We start from the raw sequence: 27,109 nt of genomic DNA, 5'->3' as shown, positions 1-27,109 counted from the left end.
CTATTGATCTGCACCATGTTTTTTGGTTTTGGTTTTTTTGTTTTGTTTTATTTTTTAAATAATTGTAACAAAATGTGCACAATTGCATAGCCAGCAAACATCACGGGGAAGACCGGGAGGGGTGTGGACAGTGGAGAGGGTTGAGAAGGGATCGCAGGCTTTGGCACACATCTCAGACCCTTCTACACAACTTGAGCAGGAACTGTAAAGCTGGTCAAGCAAAGCGCTTATGCAAATGCAGCTTCGAGGCATTCGAGCCTCGAGGCAGAGCTTCCCCGCCCAACCCAGTTCTCTGCCCCCAACAAACTCCTTCCCCGTGAAACTGTGAAGCTACTACAGGTCAAAATTACCCAGGAAGACATGGCGACAGAGCAGGCCCATTCCAGAGACTCAAACCAATTTTCCTTCCTTCCCCTTTCCGCTTTAGTGCAGTAGATTCTTTCGGGTCTTTTGCACAGGTAAAAGACCTCTCTCTATATAATTTCTTAATAACGGAGAGCCTTAGGTAGCAGATAGTAAAGTCAGGTGGGGGAAAAATAAATCCCCAAACCTGCACCATCAACAACAAAAACGACCTACTTTTCTGCGATCTGAAAACTGCAATGGTTTTAAGGTCAGAGCCCCGGGAGCGGCCGCCTGCCGTACCTCCCGGTGACCCGGGGTGGCCGGGCGACCGCGCAGGTCCCGCCCAGCGGCCTCGGGATGGGTTCGCGGGCTCCGGGGCTCGGCGGCCGCCGCCGCCAGATCAAAGTCAACGGTGAAACCCAAACCCCCCACAACAAAGGGGGCCAGCCGGCCCGGAAGGAGACGTTCGTGCGCTGGCCCTAAAGGGCGCCATCCGGACCTTTAGGTGGGCTGGGCGAGTTAACTGTGCGGCTGGGACAAGCGCGCAGGCGACCCTGCGGAGGAACCGCCCGCCCGGCGCGCGCCCCCCGGCCCATCCTGGGGCGCGCGGCCGCCACCTTCCGGCCACGCGGCGGCCCCGCCTCCTCTGCCGACTTCCTCCCCGGGCGCGCGGCGGGACGGCGGCGGCGGCGGCGGGGACGAGCGCCGGCCTGCAGGTCGCGGACCCTGACCGGAGGGAGGGCGGGGGCAGCGGTACGGGTCCACGTGGCGCGGCTGGGGCGCAGGGAGTCCTGGGGACGCACCATCCCGGTTGGAGCCTCCGCTGGGCAAACACGCGCGGGGCCGCGGTATTCGGTCAGTTCAAGCCTCCAGGACGCTTTCTCTTTCGCGGGAGCCGAGAGCGCCCGGTGGTTCCGGGGGGACCTGAAAAGAGCAGTCATGTGTGCGTTGGGGGTGCGTGGTTCCGACCTGGGATCGGAATCGAGGGTGGCGGGAGAAGCATGGATTGTATCCCGGCGGGTGGCTCGTCCCTCCTGTACTTCTGCCCCTGGGTTTCGGGGCACCAGCGAACGTGAAACCAAACCGAGGAAAAAAATTCCTTTCTCCTTTTTCTCCTCTCCTTGCTAACCTACTGTTTAGCAAGCAGTTAACCGGGTCTCCAGCAGAGACTACGGAGACTGACTGTTAAACCAGGTGGTAAAGTTCCAGCCAACATCGCTTCGTATTAGGAGGGTTTACAGGCTTCTCAGAATTTGGGCAATGTAATCAGTGGGTAACAGTGGTGCCCAGTGCCAGCTTGTTGGCTGCGCCCCAGTCTGGGCCCCGCCACCGTGCGGGATAGCCTAAACTTCACAGGAGATCCTGACACCCAGCTGCCGGGAAATCTCCCCTTTAGCCCAGGTGTCCAGGCTTTCTCAAGACTTCTCACTGAGAGCCATCTGGGTCTTGTGTGGCCCTCCTTCCTTGCCCTTGTTTCCTCTCCTTTGAAAGGACACCTTCCTTCCTGGGAGTTTTAAGTCCCTTCAGGGCCACTCCCTGAAGAGAGACCGCTTGCACCTGCTGGGTAGCCCAGTGTTACTGAGATCTTGCCTTAGTACTCTTGTCACACTTCATAGCTTCTTCTCATTTGGTTCATTACTCGGTATAGATAACTTCTGTCCCATCTGGGGAAAGGAAAGGCACAAATGAATATCACAGTTGGGACAGCTCCAAGTGGAATCCAGCCAGCATGGATGGATAATCATGTGATGTGATCTCAGGCGAGCCACCTAAGTTCTCGTAAGAGGAATGTTAGTTACTTTAGCTCAGAATGAAGCTTGGGTGAGATGCTATGTATCATTTTTCACCGTGTCTGAAATATATTAGATGGTCAATCAGGGTTCCCTTTCCCCTCCCTCCTGTGCTGGCTCCATTTGATGGGGGAGATGTAAAGGATGAGAGTGATTTGTAGGGCAGGCATGCGTAGTAAATCCTATGAGAAAGCAGTGACTAGATGTAATATCTGGGAATAGCCTTACAGGCTGAACCCAAACTTCTGAAATAGGAACTTAATTTCTTAATTTTTTTTTTTTCTTAAGACCAGAGATCGCCTGGGATTCAGATGCTGTCATTTCTGATTGATAAATGTACATTGAAATTGTCTGACTTTGTCGATCCAAAGTTGAAATGTGCTTGGGTTAAGCTGGAAAGCAGATTGACCAAAATGTGTTTCTCGACCGCTGTTCTGTTGTGTTTTTTTTTCTAGACTCAGCATGAGCAAAGTGCCCTGCAAAAAACGTGATGACTATTTGGAGTGGCCTGAGTATTTCATGGCAGTGGCCTTCCTGTCAGCACAGAGGAGCAAAGATCCAAATTCCCAGGTAGGTGAGTTTTACAGGAGAATGTTTGGGAATTCATTCAGTTTTACAGTCTGAATGTTTCACAAGCAGACACAGAGGTTCCCACACATCAGCCAATTATACAAGCAAGAGACTCTGTGGACACCCGCCCGCTTACGGAAGCGGAGAAAACCTGCTGTTTTTCATGCTGCACTCCTGAGTGCTCACATTTTCCTGTGAGAGAATAAATTGTCACATGCCATCATTCACTGCCTCTTATACCCAGAGACACAGAGCTCTTAGCACATCCAGAAGCTGCCTGCCGTTTGGGAGCTCCATAGGCCTCTGGTCTCTCATACTGCCTCTCTGGTGACAGGCCAGCCCTCCTTCAAAGTCACTGAGCCTTTGGGTGTGTTTCCCTGTAGGTCGGAGCCTGCATCGTGAATGCAGAAAATAAGATTGTGGGCATCGGGTACAATGGAATGCCCAATGGGTGCAGTGATGACCTCTTGCCTTGGAGGAGGACAGCAGAGAACATCCTGGACACCAAATACCCTTACGGTAGGGCATTGTTTGTGTTCCGTTCCACCTATCGGCCTAGCCTGGATGAGTGCTTAAATGTGACGGATGGTCAGGAAGCGTCATTTCCTGTTCACTTATCAACAACTGGAAAGAAGCAGCATCCTATTGAACTACCCCAATTTCCCGCCTCCCTCTCCTTAAATCCAAAGAAAGCCAGTGAGCAGAAGCATGGCAGTGGTTCCACAAGCAGTCCTGTTTTACTGCTGGCAGGCTTCTCTGCAGAGTGCCACAGCCCCTGGGGAGGCGGCTGTGAAATGGACACAGTGGCTCTGCCATTTGTTTCTTGGCCACTTGGAAGCAGAGCCAGCTAACCACGTACTGGCCAGGGCTTTGCTCTGATGAGAAGCAGGGTTCATTTCCACCTCCCAGGGGAATCTGGCTCAGGCCGATCTCTGGGATGCGGAGCACGCACTGTGAGCTGGACGTCACAGGGGTGGATGGCACAGTGGCCTCCTCCTGTTCCCTGGGCTCTGCAGTCCCAGGTGACCGGCGGTCAGACCGCAAGCCACAGGCATGGAACCGAGGACCTTTGGCCTGGCCATCTCTGGTTTCCATCTTTAAGTTAGGGAAGGATGCTGGATGCTGTTTTCTCTCTGAGCCCCAGGGAGTCTCACCTCAGAGATTATCTGGGAGGGACCAGCCAAGCCTCACCTTTCTTTTAATTCCCTGAAGAATATGCAACTACTGCCATAAAAAGATGGCGTAGGCTGGCTGCTGCTTTTTCTTAATGTTGGGACCTGTGTTTATGTCTGGAGCTGAACAGCCAGCCTCTGTCGGCAGTAAAGTGGATGAAGGCCATCCAGATGGGAAAGGCTTGCCTTCAGGAAATGAGGCTCAGGCACAATGGGAGTCTTTTCTGTTTCGTTGGCTCTTCCCTGGTAGGTTTTCCTTGAGAATACTTAGCCTAATTTATATATTTTTACTAATGTTCCTGGACCTTAATCATGTTAAATAAGCCCCATAAATTTCTTTTTAAGCTGCTTCAGGGCCACTGCTTCATTTTTGAAAGAAAAAGAAAAACCATGCCTGGAGGTGGAGAAGAATTGAGGAATGAGATTGGGGAGAACTACAAAGCACTCAGGGCTTTCAGGGAATAAAACACAGTTTAGTGATTAAGGGGATTTCATAGTCAGGTTAGCCCATTTAATTCCCCCCACCTCCCGGAGGAGGAGGAAGAATGGGATTCTGGGGTAAAGGGCAAAAATGTCTTCTCAGGCCCAGCTTTATAGCTGAGTAGAGGATGGGAAAGATGTGGTGACATGTTTTAGAAACATTTTGTCATCAGGTTTTGATTCTGTACAGTTGCAACAATAAGGAAGAAAGGAAGTGATTCCTTGTGTGTAGGCACATGAAAAGGTGATTTTTCACAGGACATTCAAGGTCAGGTATAAAAATTGCAAAAATGAAAGGGTCGCTGTGTTCAAGGTCCACACGGCATTGTGTGGGTACCCCAACCCTTACTCACCAGGTCAGGACAGATAGCTCTGGCTCCAGAGCTTCCTGGTGGAGCACTGAGGCTATTACCGAAAGATGCCGGTGGTCAAATTGGCATAGAGGGGCCTTCACTGGTTAGTGAGTGGCTCTCCCGGGGGGACCCATGCCTTCTTCAATCTTCGTGAGCCTCAGGCACATTTCTGGCAGTGACCTAGAAGCCCAAGGCTTTGCAGCACATTTACAGTCCCCGGGCTTCTCACTTCCAGAACCTCTTGAGTGGCTGATTGTGTTTGTTCTGAGACATTTGCCTTTGGTCCAAGTTGGACCTTTCAGAGCTCCTTTCCAGAAGGAATTAAAAAAAACCCACACAGGCATTTGTCCAGCTTCACTGATTGTATTTTATTGAATGGTTGCCGGGTTTCAGGGCACTGGTTGTCTGTCTGCATTATTTTTTACTACCCATGTGATACCTCTAGATTTTCAAAGCTCTTTGCCCCTTACTTATCAATTATTCATTTTGCATGTAGCTGGGTTAGAATGCAGACAGTTTTTTTTCATGAGAGTGAGCTTGTAATTTGATGTACCATAAAAGTCGTAGAAGGTATTAAATGGTTTTTAAAAGGCATTTAGTATCACTACTGTCATAATACATGTAAAGATGGGCTTTAAGTCTAAGTAGCTATGACTCACTGCACACTGTCTTGTCTTTTGAAAGGATTTTGGGCCATAGAGGATAAATGTTTAGGTAGCTTTGGATGTAAAAGGAATGTTTGGTGATTATTTATTTATTTGAGATAGGAACTATTACTAAACCCATTTTTTCTTTTTAAAAAAAATTTATTATAGTTGATTTACAGTGTCCTGTCAATTTCTGCTGTACAGCAAAATGACTCAGTCATACATGTGTAAAAGTGATGATGTCTTAGAGTTCCCATCGTGGCTCAGTGGTTAAAGAATCCGACCAGTAACCATGAGGTTGCGGGTTTGATCCCTGGCCTTGCTCAGTGGGTTAAGGATCCAGCATTGCTGTGAGCTGTGGTGTAGGTCGCAGACTTGGCTTGGATCCCAAGTTGCTGTGGCTCTGGCATAGGCCAGTGGCTGCAGCTCCAATTCAACCCCTAGCCTGGGAACCTCCATATGCTTCGGGAGCAGCCCTAGAAAAGACCAAAAAAAAAAAAAAAAAAGTGATGATGTCTGGACTTGGGTGGGTGGGCTTAATTAACCCTTTCCTTCCTCACTGACAGTAATGGTGGCTGGGCTGTTATCTCAGGAAGGGTAGATGATGTGTTCATCCCTCTCAAGGAGCTTTAGAAATTATTTAGAGTTCTAGATCACTGATTTCCTAATTCTTCTGCATATATGTGGACCCTCTTTTAAATGCCGAAAAAAACCAAAAAACTTTCCAGCTCCCTATATAATGCTAGTTAAACTATTAGTATCTTTTTTCTTTAAACTGAAGTATAATTGACCTATAAAATTACATTATTTGAAGGTATACAACATGATACCTTCGTGTATATATATGAAGGCACCTTCATATATATATATACACACATATATATAAAGTACCTTCATATCTATATTTTCATATATAAATATTCATATTACCAAAGAAATTTTTTTTCTTGTGATGAGGACTTTCAGGATCTACTCTCTTGGCAACTTTCAAATATGCAATACCGTCACCATACTGCACATCACGTCCCCAGGACTTACTCATTTTATAATTGAAAGTTTGTACCTTTGACCCCCTTTACTGTTTCTTCCATCCCCCGCCCCTACCTCCCACCTCTGGCAATCACCTATCTTTTCTGTACCTGTGAGTTTGTTTTTGTTTAGGAGATTTCACATATAAGATCATACCTTTTATTAATATTTGGAGCATATGGAAGTTCCCAGGCTAGGGGTTGAAATGGAGCTGCAGCTGCGAGCCTATGCCACAGCCACAGCCATGCCAAATCCAAGCTGCATCTGCAGCCTAGCTACAGTGCACGGCAACACTGGATCCTTAACCCACTGAGCGAGGCCAGGGATTGGACTAGTATTCTCATACTATTCAGGTTCTTAACCTGCTGAGCCACAGCAGGAACTCCAGTATCTTTTGAGTAAGAAAATTCACAATGGTAAAAAGTTACTTGATATCAGGAATATTTTGCATTAATCTGAACTTTGTTAAACATTTGTGTGTGTTTGGAAGAGTGTATGTAAGTGCTGGATGTGATGTTTGCCAGTCTGTGGACTCTCCTTGTCCCCCGGGCAGAACCTCAGTGGTGCTTTGGGGTTCTGTGCCCACGGGTCTAAGCTGCCTGCGAGTGGGAACATGAAGGTCCAGAAACGTTAAGTACCTAGTACAGTGCCACACAGGCAGGTGACATCTAATTCCTAGGCCAGTGCCCTGTGCTTCCTATGGGGAAGCACAAGAATTCAGCTTTTCTGAAATAGGTAGATCATAGTAGAGTGGCCCACCCATTTTCTTCTTCTCACTATGCACTGGAGCAAACAGAGACTTCCACCAAATGACCCCCAGGAGTGGCCTGCAGCCTGCACCTAGGATCAAGCAGAAAGCCCTTTGCACCTGACTCGCTTTAACATTTCTCTGAAGGGGAGCTTGGGAATTGTGTAAGTTTGCATTTGCTAGTAACATATACATCTTAATTCTCCTTATTAATTCTGTAAGTTTGGAAGCCGTTAGTCTTGATTGACACTTTGTGGAAAGGAGATAAACACAGACTACGTGTAACAGACTAGGAAGATGGAGCTTTTTCTGGGCTGTGTCTCTGGAGAAGCATTTTTAAAGGGTGTTTTTGTTCTTCGAGGCTTAGGATCAAAACTTCATGAAACTATTTGATTATAATGTGGTATTAATATGGAAAATGAAGAGTCCCCCTGCCAAAGAAACTGCTTTTTATCTCATCCTTTTCCTGAAAAATCCAAAAGATAGTATGATGTCAGTAACAGTAAGTGGCAGGAAGAAGTCAGCGTTATTATAGTGACATCTTTTCACATGAATGACAGTGAAAAACCCGGGAAGCAGCAGATTTATCTAATTTACCATGTAAAAAACTTTGGAAGACTTTAATTTTTATGAGGGGGGTGGTTGCTAAACCCAGGGTGAAGTATTCGGCTGTCATTTTCTGTTCCTTTCTCTTTGTGGAATTCATCAGAGTGAAGTGCATGTTAATCAAAATACCAATTTTATAAAATGGAGGCGAAATACTCATGCTAATTCAGAGAGCACCCTTTCGTTGCGTTTCAGTGGCCAATTGTGATGACATAGTTTACAGACCAGAGTGTTGGAATAGAATCTCCTTCTGTCTTACTCAGGAGGATCGTTAATCCTTGTGTTCTTAGCAGTGCTCCCCAGGTCCATCAGGCTTGCATGCGTTTTCCTGCTGTGCAGGTTCCCACTGGGGAAGGGATTTGTGGGGAGCACACCTACCTCTCTGCTTGGCCTTCTCTTCCATCTCAGACAGTCGGGAAGCCAGGATTGCCTTGCCTGTTGCATCCTAGAAGGGAACATAATCTTGATCTCCCAAGAGGTGGCTTAGCCCTACCCTCTGATGCACCAGGCAGCAATGGACATGTGGGGCTTTGCAAGCGTCCATTCATATTTCTGCAGGAAAACTCTAAAAAGACATGATGCTGGGATGGAAAACGCTGGAATTAATTAAGGCGCGAAACAGTTTTGCCAGTGTGTGGCAGTGCTTCTTTAAATTTTATATTTAAATGTAATCTTTATTTTTCAGGTTTAGCATATTGTTAAGCATGCATAGATGTCATTTTGGTGATTACTTAGCCATTTACCTTACCCCCTGAACACTGACATTTTCCTGACTGCCATGCATGTGATGTATTTCTTTGGCATCCAAAAGGTTAGTCTTGAGAAACTAATTTATCAAGAAGTTAGGAGGCTGATCCTTCTTAAGCTGTGACTTCCTCGCAACTTGTAAGAGCTTCTTAGTAATTAAGATCAAATTCATTCCCTCAGCCAGTTGAAATTGAATGCCCTCTGGTTTTGTTAGGCAGATCCATAGATTTGATGACTCACTGTTGCTTTTCCTGCAGAATTCTAATTTCTCCGATGTCACCTCAGCATCCCTCCCCTGCCCAGCCATCCAGTAGCTGTGGCCTGACGGTGAGTCTAATTAGGGACCTTTATACAAAATAACTAATGTAATAAGTGGAAGACCTTTGAGCAAGTTCACGGTAAAGAAATAAAATAGATTGTTTTTATGAAAAGAATGGCAAACTCATGTTCCCTGTGGTATTTTATAAACAGGGAAATACAACAGCCTGTATATGAGGCTCTCTCTGAGAAATAACCAGTTCAACATGTGTATTTAATTGTTTATGAACAGTCTTCAGAAAAGGAGTTCCCTGGTGGCTGAGCAGGTAAAGGACCTGGCCTTGTCACTGCTGTGGCTCAGATCAGCTGTGGTGCGGGTTCGATCCCTGACCCTGAAACTTCCACATGCCATGGGTGCAACCAAAAAAAAAAAAAAAAGAAGAAAGAAAAGAGCAAATCACGATTTTGTTCATTTATTTGATTTTTATCTATGGGTTTTTTGTTTGTTTTTGTTTTGTTTTGTTTTTTGCTTTTTAGGGCCGCTCCTTTGGCACATGAAAGTTCCCAGGCTAAGGGTTGAATCACAGCTGCTCAGCCAGCCTACACCACAGCCACAGCAACATGGGATCTGAGTTGCATCTGTGACCTACACCATAGCTCACGGCAATGCCAGACCCGTGACCCACTGGGCAAGGCCAGGGATCGAACTCACATCCTCATGGATACTAGTCAGATTCATTTCTCCTGTGCCACAACAGAGGAACTCTTCTTTAATCTCTAGGTTCAAGACTATTTGTAGAGCTAGAGATTACTGTTTCACATGAATGTCTCCAAAGGATAGCTAGTAACAATACCTCCCTGTTCTAAAGAGCAGATGTAGGAAAAGCTCAAATGCTCATGTATGGAATCAAACCTACCCAGGAAAATACACATTGGTCTTCATTTATAAAGAGTTAGTTTACCTCATGGAAGTTTATAATAAAACTTAAAATACTTCAAGGTTAGTGATTTCCAAACTCATGACCAGGAAGTGGCCTGAAGTTTATCTTTTACACAGTCTTTCTAAACAAAAGGTTTGTTGAGAGGTTAAGAGCCCCAATAAAATTTCAGGGCCACGTTCAACCTATTTTAAGTTATCTTAAGTATGTGAGCTCATTAATTATCTGAATCATAAATATAACTTCTTTGAATCTTTACATTTGATGAATCTTCATTAGAAACTCTGGGCTACATGCACTGTAGTTACAAGGAGCACTTGACACTGACGAGCTTCTGGAGTCTTGATTCTGTTGATCTATTCTGTGTCAGATATGCTGATGTTGACTGGTATTTTCTGAAATCGGCCTGAATTATTAACAATTTATTTTTATTAGGGTATAGTTGATTTACAGTTTTGTGCCAATTTCTGCTGAACAGCGAAGTGACCCAGGCGTACATATATAGACACATTCTTTTTCTTATATTATCTTCCATCGTATTCTATTCCAAGAGACTGGATATAGTTCCCTGTGCTGTACAGTAGAACCTCATTGCTTATCCATTCTAAATGTCATAGTTTGCATCTACAAACCCCCAACTCCCCATCCATCCCACTTCCTTCCACTTTCCCCCTTGGCAACCACACATCTGTTCTGTATGTCTGTGAGTCTGTTTCTATTTTGTAGATAGGTTCATTTGTGCCATATTTTAGATTCTACATGTAAGTGATATCATATGGTACTTGTCTTTCTTTTTCTGACTTACTTCACTTTGTATGAGTACGGTTTTATTTTATTTTGATTTTTTTATCAAGACTATCTTTCATAAGCTTTGTTAATACCAGTATTAAAGTAGAATATATGTAAAACATATATAGAGTGTGGATAGATAGATAGATAGTTTGCTTCCAGAAAAATGCAATAAAATCTGGCTCCTAGAGATTTTTGCAAATATTTGTATATTTTTATTAACTTTTAATTCTTAAGGCTTTTGTTTTAAATTTGGTTGGGACTGTACAAGCCTGTAACATGCACGTTAGCTAAGAAATGCCCCACAGTGTCTAAAACCACAATTATCAGGTTCAAGTGCGAGAATTCTGGACTGACCATCCTGAGCCTGGGTTCCAGATGTGGTGTACGTAAACTCAGGGATTGTGGGGTTGTTAGATACACAACTTGACACTTAACTTCTCAATATCCTTGTGGAATAAAGCGTCACTGAGGACTCCTCCAGCTGTAAAATTCTCGGGAAAAATCAGACAATAGAGCTTTGATTGTATTTGATTAGGGTGCTGTTTCTCTGTTTAGCGGGTCTTAGGGGAGCTCTGGAGGGATCCTGGGTGAAAGCTGCTGTAAACAGCTGCTGGCAGCAGCGACACAGGGAATACGCTTGTGTGTGTGTGGACAGATTGATAGAGAGAAACAGACTTCATTCCCTCCCTCCTTCCAGAGATTCAGATCCCGCCCGGTTCCGAGACAAATAAACCGGATGGAGACGGCACACACAGGCAGGAGGGGCGGCTGGAGAGTGGGTGACCCCACAGATGTGGATGAAGAATGGTTGGAGGGCAGAGATGAAGAAAAAGACCCCCTGTGAAGTACAAGAAAATATATGAGCAGAGGAGGCACGCTTATACCTCTGGGGAGGCAAGAAGTTATTCCAAGACCAAATAGAAAGAAAGGGCTTGAGCAATCCTTTTGTGGATCGTTCAGTCCACGTGGTGATGTTTATTGAAACATGGTCCTCACCTGGCATCAGGAAGTCCTGTGATAAACGGAGAATATTGGTGCCTACAGGGCAGGTGGAGTGTGAGGAAGTGCCCATCTGCCCCCTGCTCACGCCGGCTGACGCCCAGGTCCTCGCCAATTAGTGGAGGTGTAAATTTTATCTCTGTGCTTCTTCCACATGATAGATGCCACAGTAAATTTAAAATATTGAGTATGATCACCAAGCATGAATTTTTAAGTTCTACAATTAAAAGACTTTGTTCAAAATGCCATTAATTTTGAGTTTAGGTGGAAAAGGGAAGCAGAATTCCTCATTGTCGTTTTCCCTTCTGCATGTGAGTAATAGGGACTGAAATAAGTATTCTTCTGGGTATTCTTGTACCAGTTTGAGTGGTCTGTTGTTGGTGAGTTCTTGAAGCATCATGCTTCCTTCTTAAAAATTATAACTACATTTTATAATACATCATATTTTTCAGAGGACGTTCACCTGTCGTCATTCATTTGCTCAGCATATGCTTAGAGGGCATGTATTATATGTATGTATTCTATGCCAGGCGCTCTACAGCAGTAAATAATGTACATGGTCTCAATTTTCAAGGAGCTTGCAGACTAATAGTGGAGAAAGTGAACATGAATGGAATAAACAGGTGCTATTGAATAGTCCTTTCTAGGAAGTGACGGTTACACAGAGATCTGAAGGGTTCCCTAGGCCCCATTGGATGAAGAGGGGGTGCTGGGTGTCTGGGGACAGGAGGAGCATCCTGCTGAGAGAGATGCTAGGACAAAGGCCCTCAGGATGAAGGCCCTGGAACACTCTGTGCCAGGGAGAGAGTTTGGAGAGCGTTCCGTTTCCCTCCTGCTCAGCACCTCTTAAGCATCAAACGTATTCTTACGTGAACAGCTAGAAGGACAGTGGACACAGCTTGGCCACCAATGAAGCACAGAGTTTCCACTTCCTCCTCATTCTAATCTGATTGTGTGCCCTTAGCATGTGGGGAAGCAAGGTAATTAGAGTTCCGGGGACTTTATTATCAATAATGGAAACACCACGACCAGACATCTCTTTAGCCCTAAGCACTGCCATTGGGGCTAGGTGGCTCCCCTGGGTTCCCAGAGTGGCCGCCAGCAGCCTTAGGAAGAGGCGGACAGGGGACAGGGACCAGAGCAGGGAGAGAGGGAGGAAAAAGGTCTGTCCTGCTGTCCCCCAAGCCGAGCAGCCTGGGCTACCTGGTCTCAGGGTGGGCAGCTGGGCAGGAGAAGTCAGGGGGCACCGACATTTACCAAGTCCGTCTTTGGCGCTGTTTTGGTGGCGAGTCTTGGAGGCAGGTCTCTTTCCCGCTCTTTTATAGGTGGGAGGCTGAGGCATCACCAGGTGCAGGAGGGAGAGGTGGAGTCTGTGAGGAGGAGGCAGAGCTGCGGAGGCGTTGTTCCAGGAGTGGCCTGGGCCCAGGCACCTAGAGGACTTGGTGGTCTTTGAATTTTAAGAGAGCTCATCCCCTAGATCCCACATCCAGCCAGAATTCCTCAGTGCTGTCATTTTCTTGCTGCAGAGACCTCCTCTCAGAGCCCAGGGTGGTAATAAAACAGATGCCCAAAGATCCCTTTTCCAGGGACAAGGCTGGATCCTCTGCACTATCACTATCACCTGCTTTTATGTTCACTCACAAACCTGCTGCAATAACAAACATCCCTCCACTGGAACCATGTGCCCTTTAATGTCAGAAGGTAGTGGCTCTCAGTTACTTTATCCTGTGAACAGAAAGGCCACTGACTGTGCCTCGGGCGGGGCTGGCGCGGACGATCCAACACATCTGATTCTAAGCACATGGGATGGAATGGTTGGGGGTGCGGCCAGTGGAGCCGAAGCTCTGTCACCTGTCTCCTCTACTCTGGATCCCGCCTCCCACAGGTCTTCATGGTAGCCAGGCCCAGCTAGGGCAGAGGCTGTCTGTTCTTTGAAAATAAGCCCAGTTCTTACTTGGTAACTTCAGCCTCATTGGCAGCATTCTCTCTGTTCACAGAGTTTTTTCCTTATGCACTCTTCATTATAACCCCGTGAGTTAGGAAGGGAAGGATTATTATTCCTGTTCATAGTTGAGTGAGGCTGGGACTTGAACCTTTGTATAGGCAAATCCCAGGGTTTAGAATCCTTTTGTTCGGAAAGCCATCTATAATCCAAATACATTTTTCTGTAGAAACAGTATTGCCTGCAGATTCATCTCCTGTCTACCAACAAACAGTGCACTTAACCCTTGCTTCCTGGATTTTCGCATCTCCCATGGCCCTTCTTCTGTAGGGCCTGTGGCCTCAACTGGGTCCTCTGATTTGTCCATGCTGGGCGTCTCCTGCCCGGTGGGGCCTGGGCTCTGGAGGGCCTGGACCCGCCTGTTCCTGCAGCCCTTTGCCCAGCCCTGCGAGTGCTCAGCACACAACCAATACTTGGTGCTACAGTTTTGAACCACTTTTTCTCCCTAGTGCAGCCGGGTACCAAGGGATGCTTAGGGGCGAGGGAGGCAGGGCAGAGTTCTGTCTGGGAAGCCAGGAGAGGGCAGCAGGCCTTGGAGCACTCAGGGTGGTCCCAGGGCAAGATTGAGCAGAGGGGTGGGAGTGGGTGGGTTGGCCGAGCCTGTGTTGTTGGTGTTGTCTCAGAGAACTGATGCAGCCATCCGTTTCTAAGTTGGTTCTCCCTCTCTCTTGCTCAATTTAATTTTTTTTTTTTTTTTTTTTTGGTCTTTTTATGGTCGCACCCATGGCACATGGAAGTTTCCAGGCTAGGGGTCAAATCAGAGTTGCAGCCACTGGCCTAAGCCACAGCCGTAGCAGAGACATATCCTTAACCCCCTGAGCAAGTCCAGGGATCCACATCCTCATAGATACTAGTCGGGTTCACAACGTGCTGAGCCACAGTGGGAACTCCTGCCCACCTTAATCTTGAATCCTTTGAAAGCTAAGAATCCCATCACTCCTGTACAAATAGGAAAGCTTCACGGAGGGCGGATAAGGTAGAAGAGTGATATTGTTTGGGGCCAAATTCCAGCAACATTTGTTTTGGATTTGGGGGGCAGCTGTGATAAGGAACACTTTATAACTTTTGTGGGGGTGCTGGGTGGGGCGGGAGGTTGGGGGAGATGATATTTGGAGGCTTCTCTACTATTAAATAATTGACTTGAAGGATAGGTGCTTTGGAGGCTGGCAGTGATAGATGAGGCCATGTCAGGATATCTTTCAATAATTAAGAAATAAGTAGTTGAAATTCGATTTTAACTCCTGAAGCAGTGAAGCAGTTCCTGAAATGGACCTGTTAGAGGAGGGGATGCCTGCCCCACCCCTCAGTAGACGCCTCCACTAGGCATCTGAAGGGTGTCCAGGGCAGGGGTGCCTGAGCCCTCCCATACCTGTGTGACTCCAGAAGGAAAAACTCTTGGACCCTGATTTCAAGAAGTAACGACAGGGAGTTACCACTGTGGCTCAGCAGAAATGAATCTGACTGTTATCCATGAAGACACAGGTTCAATCCCTGTTCTCGCTCAGTAGGTTAAGGATCCGGCGTTGTTGTGAACTGTGGTGTAGATTACAGCCACGGCACAGATCTCCTGTTGCTGTGGCTGTGGTGTAGGCCAGCAGCTACAGCTCTGATTTGACCCCTAGCCTGGGAACCTCCATATGCTGCAAGGGTGTGGCCCTAAAAAGACAAAAAAAAAAAAAAAAAAAGAAGTAATGACAGAAAAGCTTTGACATCAGAATAGAAGCGGAATATATTGTAAAAACCAACATTAAGTTTTTATTTATTTGTTTATTTTTTGCTTTTTAGGACCACACATGCCACAGCAACCCGGGATTCAAGCTGTGGCTGCGATCTATACCACAGTCTCAGCAACACCAGATCCTTAATCCACTGAGCGAGGTCAGGGATCAAACCCGCATCCTCATGGATACTAGTCAGGTTCTTAATCTGCTGAGCCAAAACTGAAACTCCATAACATTGAGCTATTTTTTAAATGCATGAGTCAGCCTTGGACTTGGGTGCCTTGTTTTGTGTCAGTTGTTCATTGCAGGGTGAATCTTCTCACCTTTTCATGGCCATAAGCACACTCTTCTTGGCTCCTGAGTCCTGGCAGGGAACTGAACTGTCATTGCTTTGAACGTGGGTGGCCGAAGGGCCCTGAGCAACAGTCCGGGGTACAGGAGCGCTCCCCAAGGATACCGAGGCTCAATACTCAAGCCTGGCGAGTGTTGGCCGCAGGCAGGCAGGTCAGGCTCAGTGCAGCGGGTGCTCTGCGTCTGGACCTTTCAGCTGTCCCTAACACGGCTGCCTTACCTGGCTGCCCGCTTTCCAGGTCAGGCACGGCGGACTCGCCTCAGGTCCGAGGAAGTCATTTTCTTCAAGTAAATCCTGTGCTACTGAAAATGAGAAATTTTAAATAACCTGGAGACTTTTTTAACTGGAAGTGAAACTTAATTTTCCTGACGCCACATTTTATCCAGTCCCAGAATTTCCCATCATGTCCTGGTAGCCGCATGACAATCAGTTTAGGGTAGAATCACGTTACTAAATTACTCATGCAAGAGTTCCCGCTGTGGTACAACGAGATCGGCAGTGTCTTGGGAGCGCTGGGACACAGGTTCGATCCCTGCCTGGCTCAGTGGGTTAAGGATGCGGCGTTGCTACAGCTGCAGCTTAGGTCGGTCGCAGCTACAGCTTGAATCTGATCCCTGGCCTGGGAACTCCATATGCTGTGGGGAGGCCAAAAAAGAAAAAATGGTTTGTGCAGCAATAAGCAATTGTTTAGCATTATTCCAAGGTTTTTTTTCTTTTTTTTTTTTTAAACCTGTTTAAGTAACCTTAATAATGCTACTGTCTAAAATAGATGTTGTATTAGTCTTACATCAAACGAGATGAAAGTTAAATCTATAAAATGTTAAATCTCTTAAATCTAACCAAGGACCGACTATATCCTGTTAATTTGTCAAACTTCTAGAGAAACGCCTACAAGAGACAGTAAGGATTAATCAAGCCCTAGTAAGAGGGAATTTGAAAAATACAGTTTTCTAATTATACAGTCTCTTCTCAGTGGGCCAAGGTTAATGCAGTTCTGAATTCTGACAGTTAGTAATAGAAAAGAGAGAGAGAGAAAAAGACCAAAGCATGTGAATTGTCTTATAATTACCTGAAAGAGAGATTCCCCTTCTAGCAATCAAGAACTTTATAAGCATGAATCTGATCTCTTCTGCATTTGATGCTTTTCCTTTAAACAATGTTGAGAATCGTTGAAGTGTTTTGTGTCACTTTTTGTGCTTAACAAATATACGTGTAGTATTTGAAGACTTCTTTTGCGTATTGCTCAGCCGTAGATGAGTAATTCCTGGAAAGTAGTTGGAAAATTCATCTTCTTGTGTGTGTGAATGAGTTGAGCTATCTTTTGAAGTACTTCTTAGCCACTGTGTACCTTTGGATTTCTTGGTCCTGGTTCCTGTTACGAATATAAAAACTAAGCTCATCTAGAGGTCACTAGCAGAATCATCCGCCCTGGTTGATTTTTGCGCTCAGGCTTGTTTGTAGCTCTTGCTGTAGCTATTTCACAGTATAAAAACACTAGCGCTCAGAAAAGATAAGTGTATTCTTTCATACAGTGCCATCAAATATCTGTGACTTGTTTATCATAGTGAAGAAGAGGCCTGCGGAGAAACTGGGAAATTGGGGTTGGAAATGTATGTTGCAGGGTTTTACAGGTAGACCTACTCTCTGAGAGTCTATGGAAGAGTGAATTCTTCTTCTTCTTTTTTTTTTTTTTTTTTTTTTTTTTTTGTCTTTTTGTCCTTTTTAGGGCCGCACCTGCAGCATATGGAGGTTTCCAGGCTAGGGGGTCTAATCGGAGCTGTAGCCACCGGCCTGCGCCAGAGCCACAGTAATGTGGGATCTGAGCCATGTCTGTAACCTACACCACAGCTCACGGCAATGCTGGATCCTTAACCCACTGATCGAGGCCAGGGATCGAACCCGCAACCTCATGGTTCCTACTTGGATTTGTTTCTGCTGCGCCACAACAGGAACTCCTGAAAGGGTGCATTCTTAAAGTCCAGGACTGTGGGAGGAAAATCAAAGAGCAGGATTGAACCTTGGGAAATACCCAGAAAGGCCAGAGCAGGACAGGGTCCCATAGAGAAGTGGTCTGGTAATGCTGAGAGGTTGGAGTAGGAGGAGGTCATGAGTCAAGGGTCCAGAGATTGCAGCCAGAAGGGGACTGGGCATAGGTAACATCCAGGCTGCCTGGCGGGGTGTGGGCACTACCTCCTATTAGCTCACAGAGAGGGATATACACATTTCTCCCCAACAGCATCTCTCCCAAGCAGCATCTCTCTCAACCACGGTCACACTGGGACCTTAGAATCAGCCCTGGGGGAGTATTTCCACCACAGAAACCAGCAGATGCCATGAACTAGGACAACCTGGGGCCCGAGGCCTGACTGAGTGGTGCCTCCTGGATGGTTTTGGAGGAAATTGAGGGTCAGAGCCATGTTGCTGGAGCTCTTGGAGCTAAGAGGTTAGCTGGGCCAGAAACATGAAGCCTTTCAGACTTCAGTGTCCGGACAGGCAGCACAGGGGGTCGGAAGGTGGGCGGGACCAGGCTCAGTGTCGGCTGCTTCCTGGGGTTGGGTTTCCCCTTCAAACCTCAGGTTCAGCCTTGGGGAACAGGCGTGAAGTGGGGGTTCAGGGGCTGGGATGGATGTTGCCATGTTTGAAGTTTGAAGGGTGTGGGGGTGAGCAGGAGCAATGAAGTGTGGATGGGACGCTTCACTTCTGTTTTTGTTGTTGTCTGGTTTTGAACCAGACTGGTTGTGACCTGTTCCTTTTACAGTGTGTCACATGTGCCTGACACCCAGCTGCTCTAGATACCCAGTAGACCCCTTGTTTAACAAGGACCTTTATATTTTTGGTCTTGTGATTTTGAGATTCGGAGAAAGAAGTCTGCTTATAGTCCTGTGTATTATTTCTATAAACCACCCTTTATACAGGGGTGTTGAATGCCGCCCAAGAGATGCTGTTTCATACGATCATTTCCATTAATGAATCCAGACATAAAATGTTAAAATGTGCCCCAAATTGCCTGGAATGAACTAGAGGATGATAGTTGCAGCAATGTGACAGTTTGTAGAGATTCTACAGAAGACCGCATCACTGTTTCCTAACAGATTCAGAAGCTGTGGTTCTGAATATTAATACCAGCACCATCGAGAAATGGTTATTAGGTGGGAAAGCATATACTTGATATTTGAATTTAAGAGGACTCTGTATTTCCCTATATCACCATCAGTAATTGGAATCTGCATTTCCTCCTTTATTCATTCAATAAATATTTAACACCCATTATGTTCACAGCGTAGCATTAGGCTCTAGGGGGCTTAGACTGAACCTGGAAGACTGGGCTGTGCCCTCAAGGGGGAGATAAAAGAAACAATTACATCTAATTGTTCCTAACCTGAGCACGGTTAATCCCATCTTGGGAACATCTGGGTCACCAGGGAAGGAAATGGGGGGTAAGGGACCCCTCCGAGGCCAGTGCCCTGACAGTCCCTAAGTGCCCTCCCACCCACTGGGCCCTGTGGGGTTTACAGGACTGTTCCAGGGAGCCAGGCTCAGACCCTTTCACAGCCAGCAGGGATTGTTCTCTGACAGGCTGTGATCTGACTAAGCCTGATTTTTTTTTTTCCTTTAGATTTTTCTTAACAATGCCAGAGACAGCTCACTTCTACACTCGATTAAATCGAGTTATTCGTAGGCTAAGATGAACACTCCCCAGCATCTCCTGAGAGGCCCCAGGTCAGCTTTCCACCTGCAGCACTGCAGAGCCGCTCTGGGACCCATAGCCCCCAAAACCAGGAGACCCGGGGAAGCAGGTGGCCCAGGGTCTGTATACTGTCTGAGCCAGCTAGATTCACTGAGTGAGCATCCTGTTAAAACAAACAAGAACCATGAGTTTAAGCCATTCTTCTTTTTATTTATTTATATATTTGTCTTTTTAGGGCCACACCTGAGGCATGTGGAAGTTCCCAGGCTAGGGGTTGAATTGGAACTGTAGCCACAGCAATGCCAGATCTGAGCCGTGTCTGTGACCTACATCACAGCTCAAGGCAACGCCGGATCCTTAACCCACTGAGCAAGGCCAGGGATTGAACCCGCAACCTCATGGTTCCTAGTCAGATTCGTTAACCACTGCGGCACAGCGGGAACTCCTAGATTCATTTCTGATGAGCCACAATGGGAACTCCTAGGCCACTCCTCTTTTAAGGCCTTGTTGACTGAAAGAAAAATGCAGAACATAAGAGCAGTGAGTTGAGTTCCTGATGTGGCTCAGTGGTAATGAACTAGACTAGTATCCATGAGGATTTAGGTTCGATCCCAGGTCTCACTCGGTGGGTTAAGGAGTTGCTGTGAGCTGTGGTGTAGGTCGCACACTCAGCTCAGATTCTTTTTTTTTTTCTTCAAAGCCCAAGAGCTAGTTTATCAGAATCTGGTGGGGGAGATCCCAGAGCTATATATATATATATATATATATATATATATATTTTTTTTTTTTTCCCCACTGTACAGCAAGGGGATCAGGTTATCCTTACATGTATGCATTACAATTACATTTTTCCCCCCACCCTTTGTTCTGTTGCAACATGAGTATCTAGACAAAGTTCTCAATGCTATTCAGCAGGATCTCCTTGTAAATCTATTCTAAGTTGTGTCTGATAAGCCCAAGCTCCCGATCCCTCCCACTCCCTTCAGCTCAGATTCTAAGTCGCTGTGGCTGTGGCTGTGGCTGACAGCTGTAGCTCCGATTCGACTCCTCCTAGCCTAGAAACTTCCATAAGTCTCTGGTGTGGCTGTAAAAACAAAACAAAACCAAAAAACGGCAGCTGTGAGTTGAGTTTTATTCAGGGTCTTACTGAGGTACAGCCCTGGTGATGGCCCCTCAGAGAGCTCTGAGGAACAGCTCCGAAGAGGAGGGGAGAGAGAAGCCAGCATGTACAGGATCTTGGCTCAGGAAATTGTGCCATTATCAGCTCTCATCTTGGCGTAAAGTTACTGCCAGTCACAAGGAACAGACACCTCAGTTAATGAATTTAGTGCTTTACTAAGTATGGGAAGATGCAAGAATCCAGGTTCATAAAAATATTTTCTTGAAATGTTTATCTCGTTTTTCCTGAAATAGCCGTCTCACCGTCTAAGGGCCTGTTCTGCCTCTTTTCCCAGAGCACAGAGTGCCTCATCCTGTTCTTCATCCTGAATTCCTCTCAGGGGTTGGTCGGTCAGCAGTGCCTAATTACTTGACCTTGTAGAACAGAATGGTGGGCAACATTCTTTGTTTTACAGCCTCACCCCTCCTGGAAGAAGGTACTGGGGGTAAAGGGTTGATGAGTTGGAGAGGGAGGGGGAGACCCTCGAAGGCCCCCACACTTATCATTAGCAGTTGTGTATGATTTGGACCACGGCCAGACGGTAATTCATTCAGCAAACATTTTCCTGACCCTCGTGTGCGTAGTCCCCTTGCAGACACGAGAGGGTCCTATAAGGCAGTGTTTCCTCAACGTGTCTGCAGGTCAGAGTCACGTGGGAGAATCTCTTAAATAGTCCAGAGCCCAGGCCACTTTCCAGACCGTCTCAGTCTCCAGGTGTGGGCACAGCTATGGGTGTTGTGGAAACCCCCTGGGGGACTCCAGCAGGCAGATGAGTTTGCGCATCACTGCCACAAGGAGACTGGTTTGAGATAAGGCACCCAGCCACTTAAACAGTGAGAGTAGAAAGCAGTACAGCAACCTCACAAAGCAGGTGGGGGATTCCAGGGTCAATCAGAGCGGTGAATACTGCTGGCTCCCTCAAAGGAGCGCCCTGCGGATAAGGGGCTGGAAACACCTAGCTGCATAGCCTGGGGGAGATGGGTGGGCTTTAGCAGGTGCCAGAGAGGAGAGGAGGGAACCTCCTTAACCTTGAATTCAGGCGAGCCTGGGGACGACCTTGGATCATTGGTGGAACGGGCCACTGTAGCAAGAATCTTGACTTTCCATTGTCATTAAGTGGATTGGATAATTTTCATCCGGAGGACAAACTACTAGTTGTCCTCGGGCGTTTTGCTTGGGTGTATGTGGGCTGAGAATGACAAGGTGCGTCAGATCCCTAGGGATGGAAATGCTCAGCTTCACTTCATGATTCTTTTGCTCTTAAAATTGCTCTTTGCCCTCCTAACTGCCACAGTAAATAGCCCCACCTGTGCATATCAACACACAAATGAGCTGTTTTATGCTGCCAGTTCCACACCCCAGGGTCTTGTGGAGCAGTGAGCTATTGCTCTGCTTGGAGTGGGTGAAGACACTTGACCTTGGTCCCTCCTGGCCCCTCGAGGTGCTAACAGACACAGGGCTGCTGCACTCAACGGTTTGGCTGCTCATCCTGTCCGACCACATGGTCCTCATTTCTCGGTTCTTTGCATTTCTAATCAATTTTTTAACAATTGAGTCTATTGTCTGTGTTATTTGAGAGAGGGCACAGAAGATGCCTCATCCCTATTAGCAAATTCTTCATGAGCTGCAGTCTGAGTTTTTCTTTCTTTCTCTTTCCAACCCACCAGTGTGCCACGCCGAGCTGAATGCCATCATGAACAAAAACTCGGCGGACGTGAAAGGCTGTACCATGTATGTCGCCTTGTTCCCGTGTAATGAATGTGCTAAGCTCATCATCCAGGCAGGTAGGACCCGGGCCGTTTCCATTTGTCACATTTGCATTGCTACCTGCTCACTGCAGATGTGTTTGATCTTAAATTGTGATTGTTTAGATCTAAATTAATTGCACTATCAGCTCTGCAAGATATTTCCATGTTTTGTTTTTGAATGGTGCCAGGTATTCTAAGACTAATTGCATCCTCTGTGATTCTTAGCATGTTTTTAATTTGGTTTGCAACTTCTTAAACTGCAAGCTGCCAAAAACAACACAGGCATTGCATATAATTACTGTCAATTTACTATTCTCTGACATATTGTGCATAGATTAGGGGGAGGGAGAGAAATGAACTTCTGTCAGAAACAAGGTCAGCTGGGAGGCTGTATATGAAATTTTAATTTGTATCTAATATCTGGTAGATATTTGAGGACCTAAACATCTCTTTGCATATAAATGTCACAAGACTCAAATGGTACAACTTTACATTTTCCTTGCGTTACGGTTACCATAAATCTACACCCTTGTGTTTGGACTAATTCACCATTCTCAGACTGTCACATCTAAGACTCAGCTACCCTTTAGCTCCATAAAACTCTCAGCTTGAGATTTAAAGACGTAACATGTTAGCCAGATGTGTGGCTTAGCAGGGCTGTTTGTCACAAGCCTGTGGATCTCTGAGCAGAAGAGGTCTGTCGGGATCAGGGTCAAGGGCCTCCGTTAAGGAACATCGTGGGCTTCCTCACTGGTACTGCCCCATCCTTCAGGACTTCTCCTCACCATCCTTAAGCAGAGACGCGGCAGCGGGCATGTGTGGGGATCAGCTTCCCGTGGTCCCCTCCGAGGCTGGTGGAGGAGCAGGGTGGAGTGTCAAGTGCCCTCAAGTGAGCCCCGCTTGGTGAGACAGGGAAGGAAAACAGATCCACCCTCTGTCGAGCTGGCTGCACGCGGTCTGTAGAGCTGTTCTTGGAAGCGCAATGGACCTGATCTCTGATTTTGCCAGTATTTTCCCTAACCCCATTAGCCTCTTGAGTTAGGAGTCATTGCCTTGTGCAAAAAGAATATTTGACTGCCATCAGTAAAGAAAATTTGTTAATCGGATCAAGGCTTGACTATTTGACATGTTTTCCCTTTGCGTGTACTTTTTAAAAAGTCCGTAAAAGACTGGAGGGCAGATTAAATGTAATCCATCCACTGCTGTATTTGAAAGCAGCAGATGCATGTTTGGGTAACTGGACGTCGGGGTGTTCTCTTGCACACTCAGGAAAGGTGCTTAATCAAACACCACCAGGGCTTCTGTCCTTAGGTCTGTTGCACTCTCTCGATGGCCTATAATGAGGTTTCTTCCATTGTTGCCTTTTAAGGGATAAAAGAAGTTATTTTCATGTCTGATAAATACCACGATAGCAATGAGACAACAGCGGCGAGGCTCATGTTTGAAATGGCCGGGGTTTCCTTCAGGTACGTGGGAAGCCCTTGGGGGAGAAGGTGGTGTGAAGACTTGATGAAGAAGTACATTTGACCTTGTCTGACATCTCATGTCTCCTTGTGATGCCTGACTTCCCCACGTGGAAGCATCTTTTTAAACTTGAGGTGCTAAGATTCGGAAGATACTCTAAGCATAGATATTTTTGTTTCTTTTTTTTTTTTCTAGGGCTGCGCCTGTGGCATATGGAAGTTCCCAGGCTAGGGGTCTAATGAGAACTGCAACCACTGGCCTACACCACAGCCACAGCAACGCCAGATCCAAGCCATGTCTGCAAGCTGCACCACAGCTCACAGCAATAACTGGATCCTTAACTCACTGAGCGAGGCCGGGGATTGAACCCACATCCTCAGGGAGGCAACTTAAGGTCCTTAACCCACTGAGCCACAGTAGGAAATCCAGAGAGATTTTAAAATTTACTAGTTGGAGTTCTCATCGTGGCGCAGTGGTTAACGAATCTGACTAGGAGCCATGAGGTTGCGGGTTCGGTCCCTGGCCTTGCTCAGTGGGTTAACGATCCGGCGTTGCCGTGAGCTGTGGTGTAGGTTGCAGACACGGCTCAGATCCCGAGTTGTTGTGGCTCTGGCGTAGGCCAGTGGCTACAGCTCCAATTCGACCCCTAGCCTGGGAACCTCCCATATGCCGTGGGAGCGGCCCAAAGAAATAGCAAAAAGACAAAAAAAATAAAATAAAATTTACTAGTTAACATTAAACCCTTGTAAATTTTTCAGATGTAACAACTCTGACATAAAAAATTCAGGGTGAAAGTAACCTGCCAGGTTGAAACATGGGAATTCTTTCAACAGCAATAGTTTAAATTGAGATTTGGAGTCACTAGGATTTATATGCTTGTCTTTGCAAGGCAGGGATTGGGAGGTATGAGTTACTTGTGATTAAGTTCAACCACCTTTGGTTCCTGGTGGAAACTTCTATTGAGACTGAAAACTTTCTTTTTTTTTTTTTTTTTTTTCTTTTTAGGGCCAAACCCACGACACATGGAGGTTCCCAGGCTAGGAGGCTAATCGGAGCTGTAGCCACGGGCCTACACCACAGCCACAGCAACACCAAATCCCAGCCACATCTGCAACCCACACCACAGCTCATGGCAACGCCAGATCCTTAACCCACTGAGCGAGCGAGGCCAGGGACCGAACCCGAAACCTCATGGTTCCTAGTTGGATTCGTTTCCACTGCTCCATGACGGGAACTCCCGAGACTGAAAACTTTCCAAGTTCCTTCATGGTATCTGTGGGCAGCAGTTGGGGTCCTTATAATTGGTAACATACCTCACCCCTTGGAGTCTTCTAGGGTTGTAGGTTATCTGTAATGAATCTCTTGAACTGTTGTTCCTTATGAGACACAAATTATTTGCATAATACTAACAAGATATTGACTGTTGACTGGTTGGTTTTTTTTTTTAAAGACTATATTTAATTCCCTAGTATGTCCTTTTTAACTGTTTGAGAAGGTACATTAGTGAGTTAAAAAATATCATGGGTTTATTTTACTTCTGCATTAGCAGAACATGATTTTAAAAATGACTCCTCACGACAGCTGATTGGCTTTTGCTGTGCACAAGAGCAGAAGAAAATTTACTCTTTTTTTGTTTTAGAGCAATTCCAAGTTGGCTGCAGACATTTCCTAGACAGTAAGACAAATCTGGTGAGAAAACTAGTCATTGATGTCATGTTGTGCAGCTAACTTATTAGAACTCCTGTGACTCCCTGGTAATTCATGAACTCAGCTAGCTGTAGAACACACAAACCAGGCCACCCCATGCGTCCTTGTTTTTGTCTTAGTCATTCCTGGCCGGTGTCAGTGTGTCTCTCCGTGTGTTGCCCTCTAATTGGCTCTTATGAGAGAAAAAATATCAAGTGAATCCCAGGGAACCTCCTCCCCACCCCACCCCACAGAAGATGTTAAGTGAAGCCAAAGTAAACAAATTGCTTAAACTACTCACTGGATAATATCTTGATGTGGTTTGTTTCTTGTGTTTAGGAAATTCACACCAAAGTGCAGCCAGATTGTCATTGACTTTGATTCAATTAACAGCAGAGCGAGTGAGACACTCCAGTGAGTGACACGTCATTGCATCTCCAGATCGGGATTATCCTCTTCTAAGAAGCTCTAATGCCTTTCATCTGGAAGTTATACAGAACTTTTTAATAGCCAGGGCAGCACACGTCCACATCTGAAGAACATAAGACCTCCAATCTTCCCGACTCTCTCCCGTCACCTAGAATCAGCATCTGTTGAAATTACTGATCGAGGGTTTCAAAGAAAGGAGCTGTGGATGACCTGTCTCGAAGGTTTGGAGCGGGCGCCTTCCCTCCTGTCCCCTGGTTTGCTGGGATACTTGTGGCTCTGCAGAAGGGCGTCAGCTGTGTGTCGTGCACTGCGTTTCACAGCTGCTCTTCAACACTCCCTGTGCTGGAAGGACTGATGAATCATTGCAGTTGTGTTCCTAGCTGGATGAGCAGACACCCCAGTCCAAACATCTGGCTCAAGTGAAGCATAACGTGTGATGCCTTTGGGAGAAAAAAGGGATCCATAAGGCATTAGCATTTAAGCATTTGCTTTAGGGAGTTGAGGGAACCAACACCCAACCACCTGAAACACCTGGATGGGGGGGGCCACATCTGTCCCGACAGACAATGAGCATAACTGAGCCTGCGATTCTTTCTCCACTTCTGTTGACCTGCTACCCACAGGGTAGTGGCACGGTATCCCTCTGGGTCTGGAGACCTCCATTGTTTTATTTTTTGGCTGCCCCTGTGGCATGCGGAAGTTTTTGGGCCAGAGATTGAATCCATGCCACAGCAGTGACCTGAGCCCCCAGCAGTGACAACACCGGACTGCTGACTCACTGAGCCACCAGGGAACTCCCAGACCCCTGTTCTTCTCATCTTTGGTTTGTTGGTGGCACAGACCTGTTACATTAGTTTTTCTGGATAATGAGTAGTTCCCAGAGGAGGCAGCCTGTCTCCTGGTGTCACCCCAGGACCATGTCCTTCCATGGAGCGGGTGGTATGGGTAGGGGCTGAGCACGCACCTGCTGTTCCACTGACCAGTAGTGCAGTAGTGTTCATTTTCAAGGCTGCTCTAGCCTATCCTAAAGTGAAACGGGAGAGAGCTCAACCCATCTCCAGGCGTTTCTTCCAGATCTGTGTGTGATGGGAGCTTGCTTGTCCTCCTGGCCCCCTGCCGTCCTCAACACAAATCTCACCCTCCTAATCACTGCAATTTGGGGAATGGGTAGCCGGGCACCTTGTCTTTAATCTCATTTAGTTTTTATTAGACGTGCTCAGTACTTTTGTTGAGAAAATGGTTTCTTTATCCTAAAGATTATGACTGTTTAAAGTGCTCTTACATTTTTATGAGTTTTTATTTTGTCTCTGAGGTTTTGTACTCCATGTTCTGGGGTATTCGTAATTTGGCTCCTGACCACAGTTATTAAAATCTTATTAAAATCCA

General features: G+C 46.4%; 1 protein-coding gene across 9 annotated transcripts; it reads left to right on the top strand.

The window, feature by feature from the left end:
* On the top strand, positions 827 to 27,109 carry DCTD (dCMP deaminase). Of its 9 annotated transcripts, XR_002339072.1 has the most exons (8): positions 1,014 to 1,200; positions 2,591 to 2,705; positions 3,089 to 3,224; positions 8,745 to 8,814; positions 20,692 to 20,832; positions 22,064 to 22,180; positions 23,514 to 23,610; positions 25,634 to 27,109. XR_002339072.1 is itself a non-coding variant. In XM_021075124.1 (6 exons), the coding sequence occupies exons 2-6, from the start codon at positions 2,598 to 2,600 to the stop codon at positions 25,710 to 25,712; spliced, it is 537 nt and encodes a 178-aa protein (XP_020930783.1). In that variant the 5' UTR covers positions 827 to 850; positions 2,591 to 2,597; the 3' UTR covers positions 25,713 to 27,109. The 9 variants fall into 9 exon arrangements, 7 of the variants coding, with proteins under 7 accessions (XP_020930783.1, XP_005671735.1, XP_005671737.1 ...); XR_002339073.1 differs by lacking the exon at positions 20,692 to 20,832 and having other exon boundaries at positions 1,022 to 1,200; XM_021075124.1 differs by lacking the exons at positions 1,014 to 1,200; positions 8,745 to 8,814; positions 20,692 to 20,832 and adding an exon at positions 827 to 850.

This window comes from Sus scrofa, chromosome 15 (assembly GCF_000003025.6).
Source record: "Sus scrofa isolate TJ Tabasco breed Duroc chromosome 15, Sscrofa11.1, whole genome shotgun sequence".
Taxonomy (NCBI): Eukaryota; Metazoa; Chordata; class Mammalia; order Artiodactyla; family Suidae; genus Sus; species Sus scrofa.
This window is presented reverse-complemented; position numbering and strand designations above follow the sequence as displayed.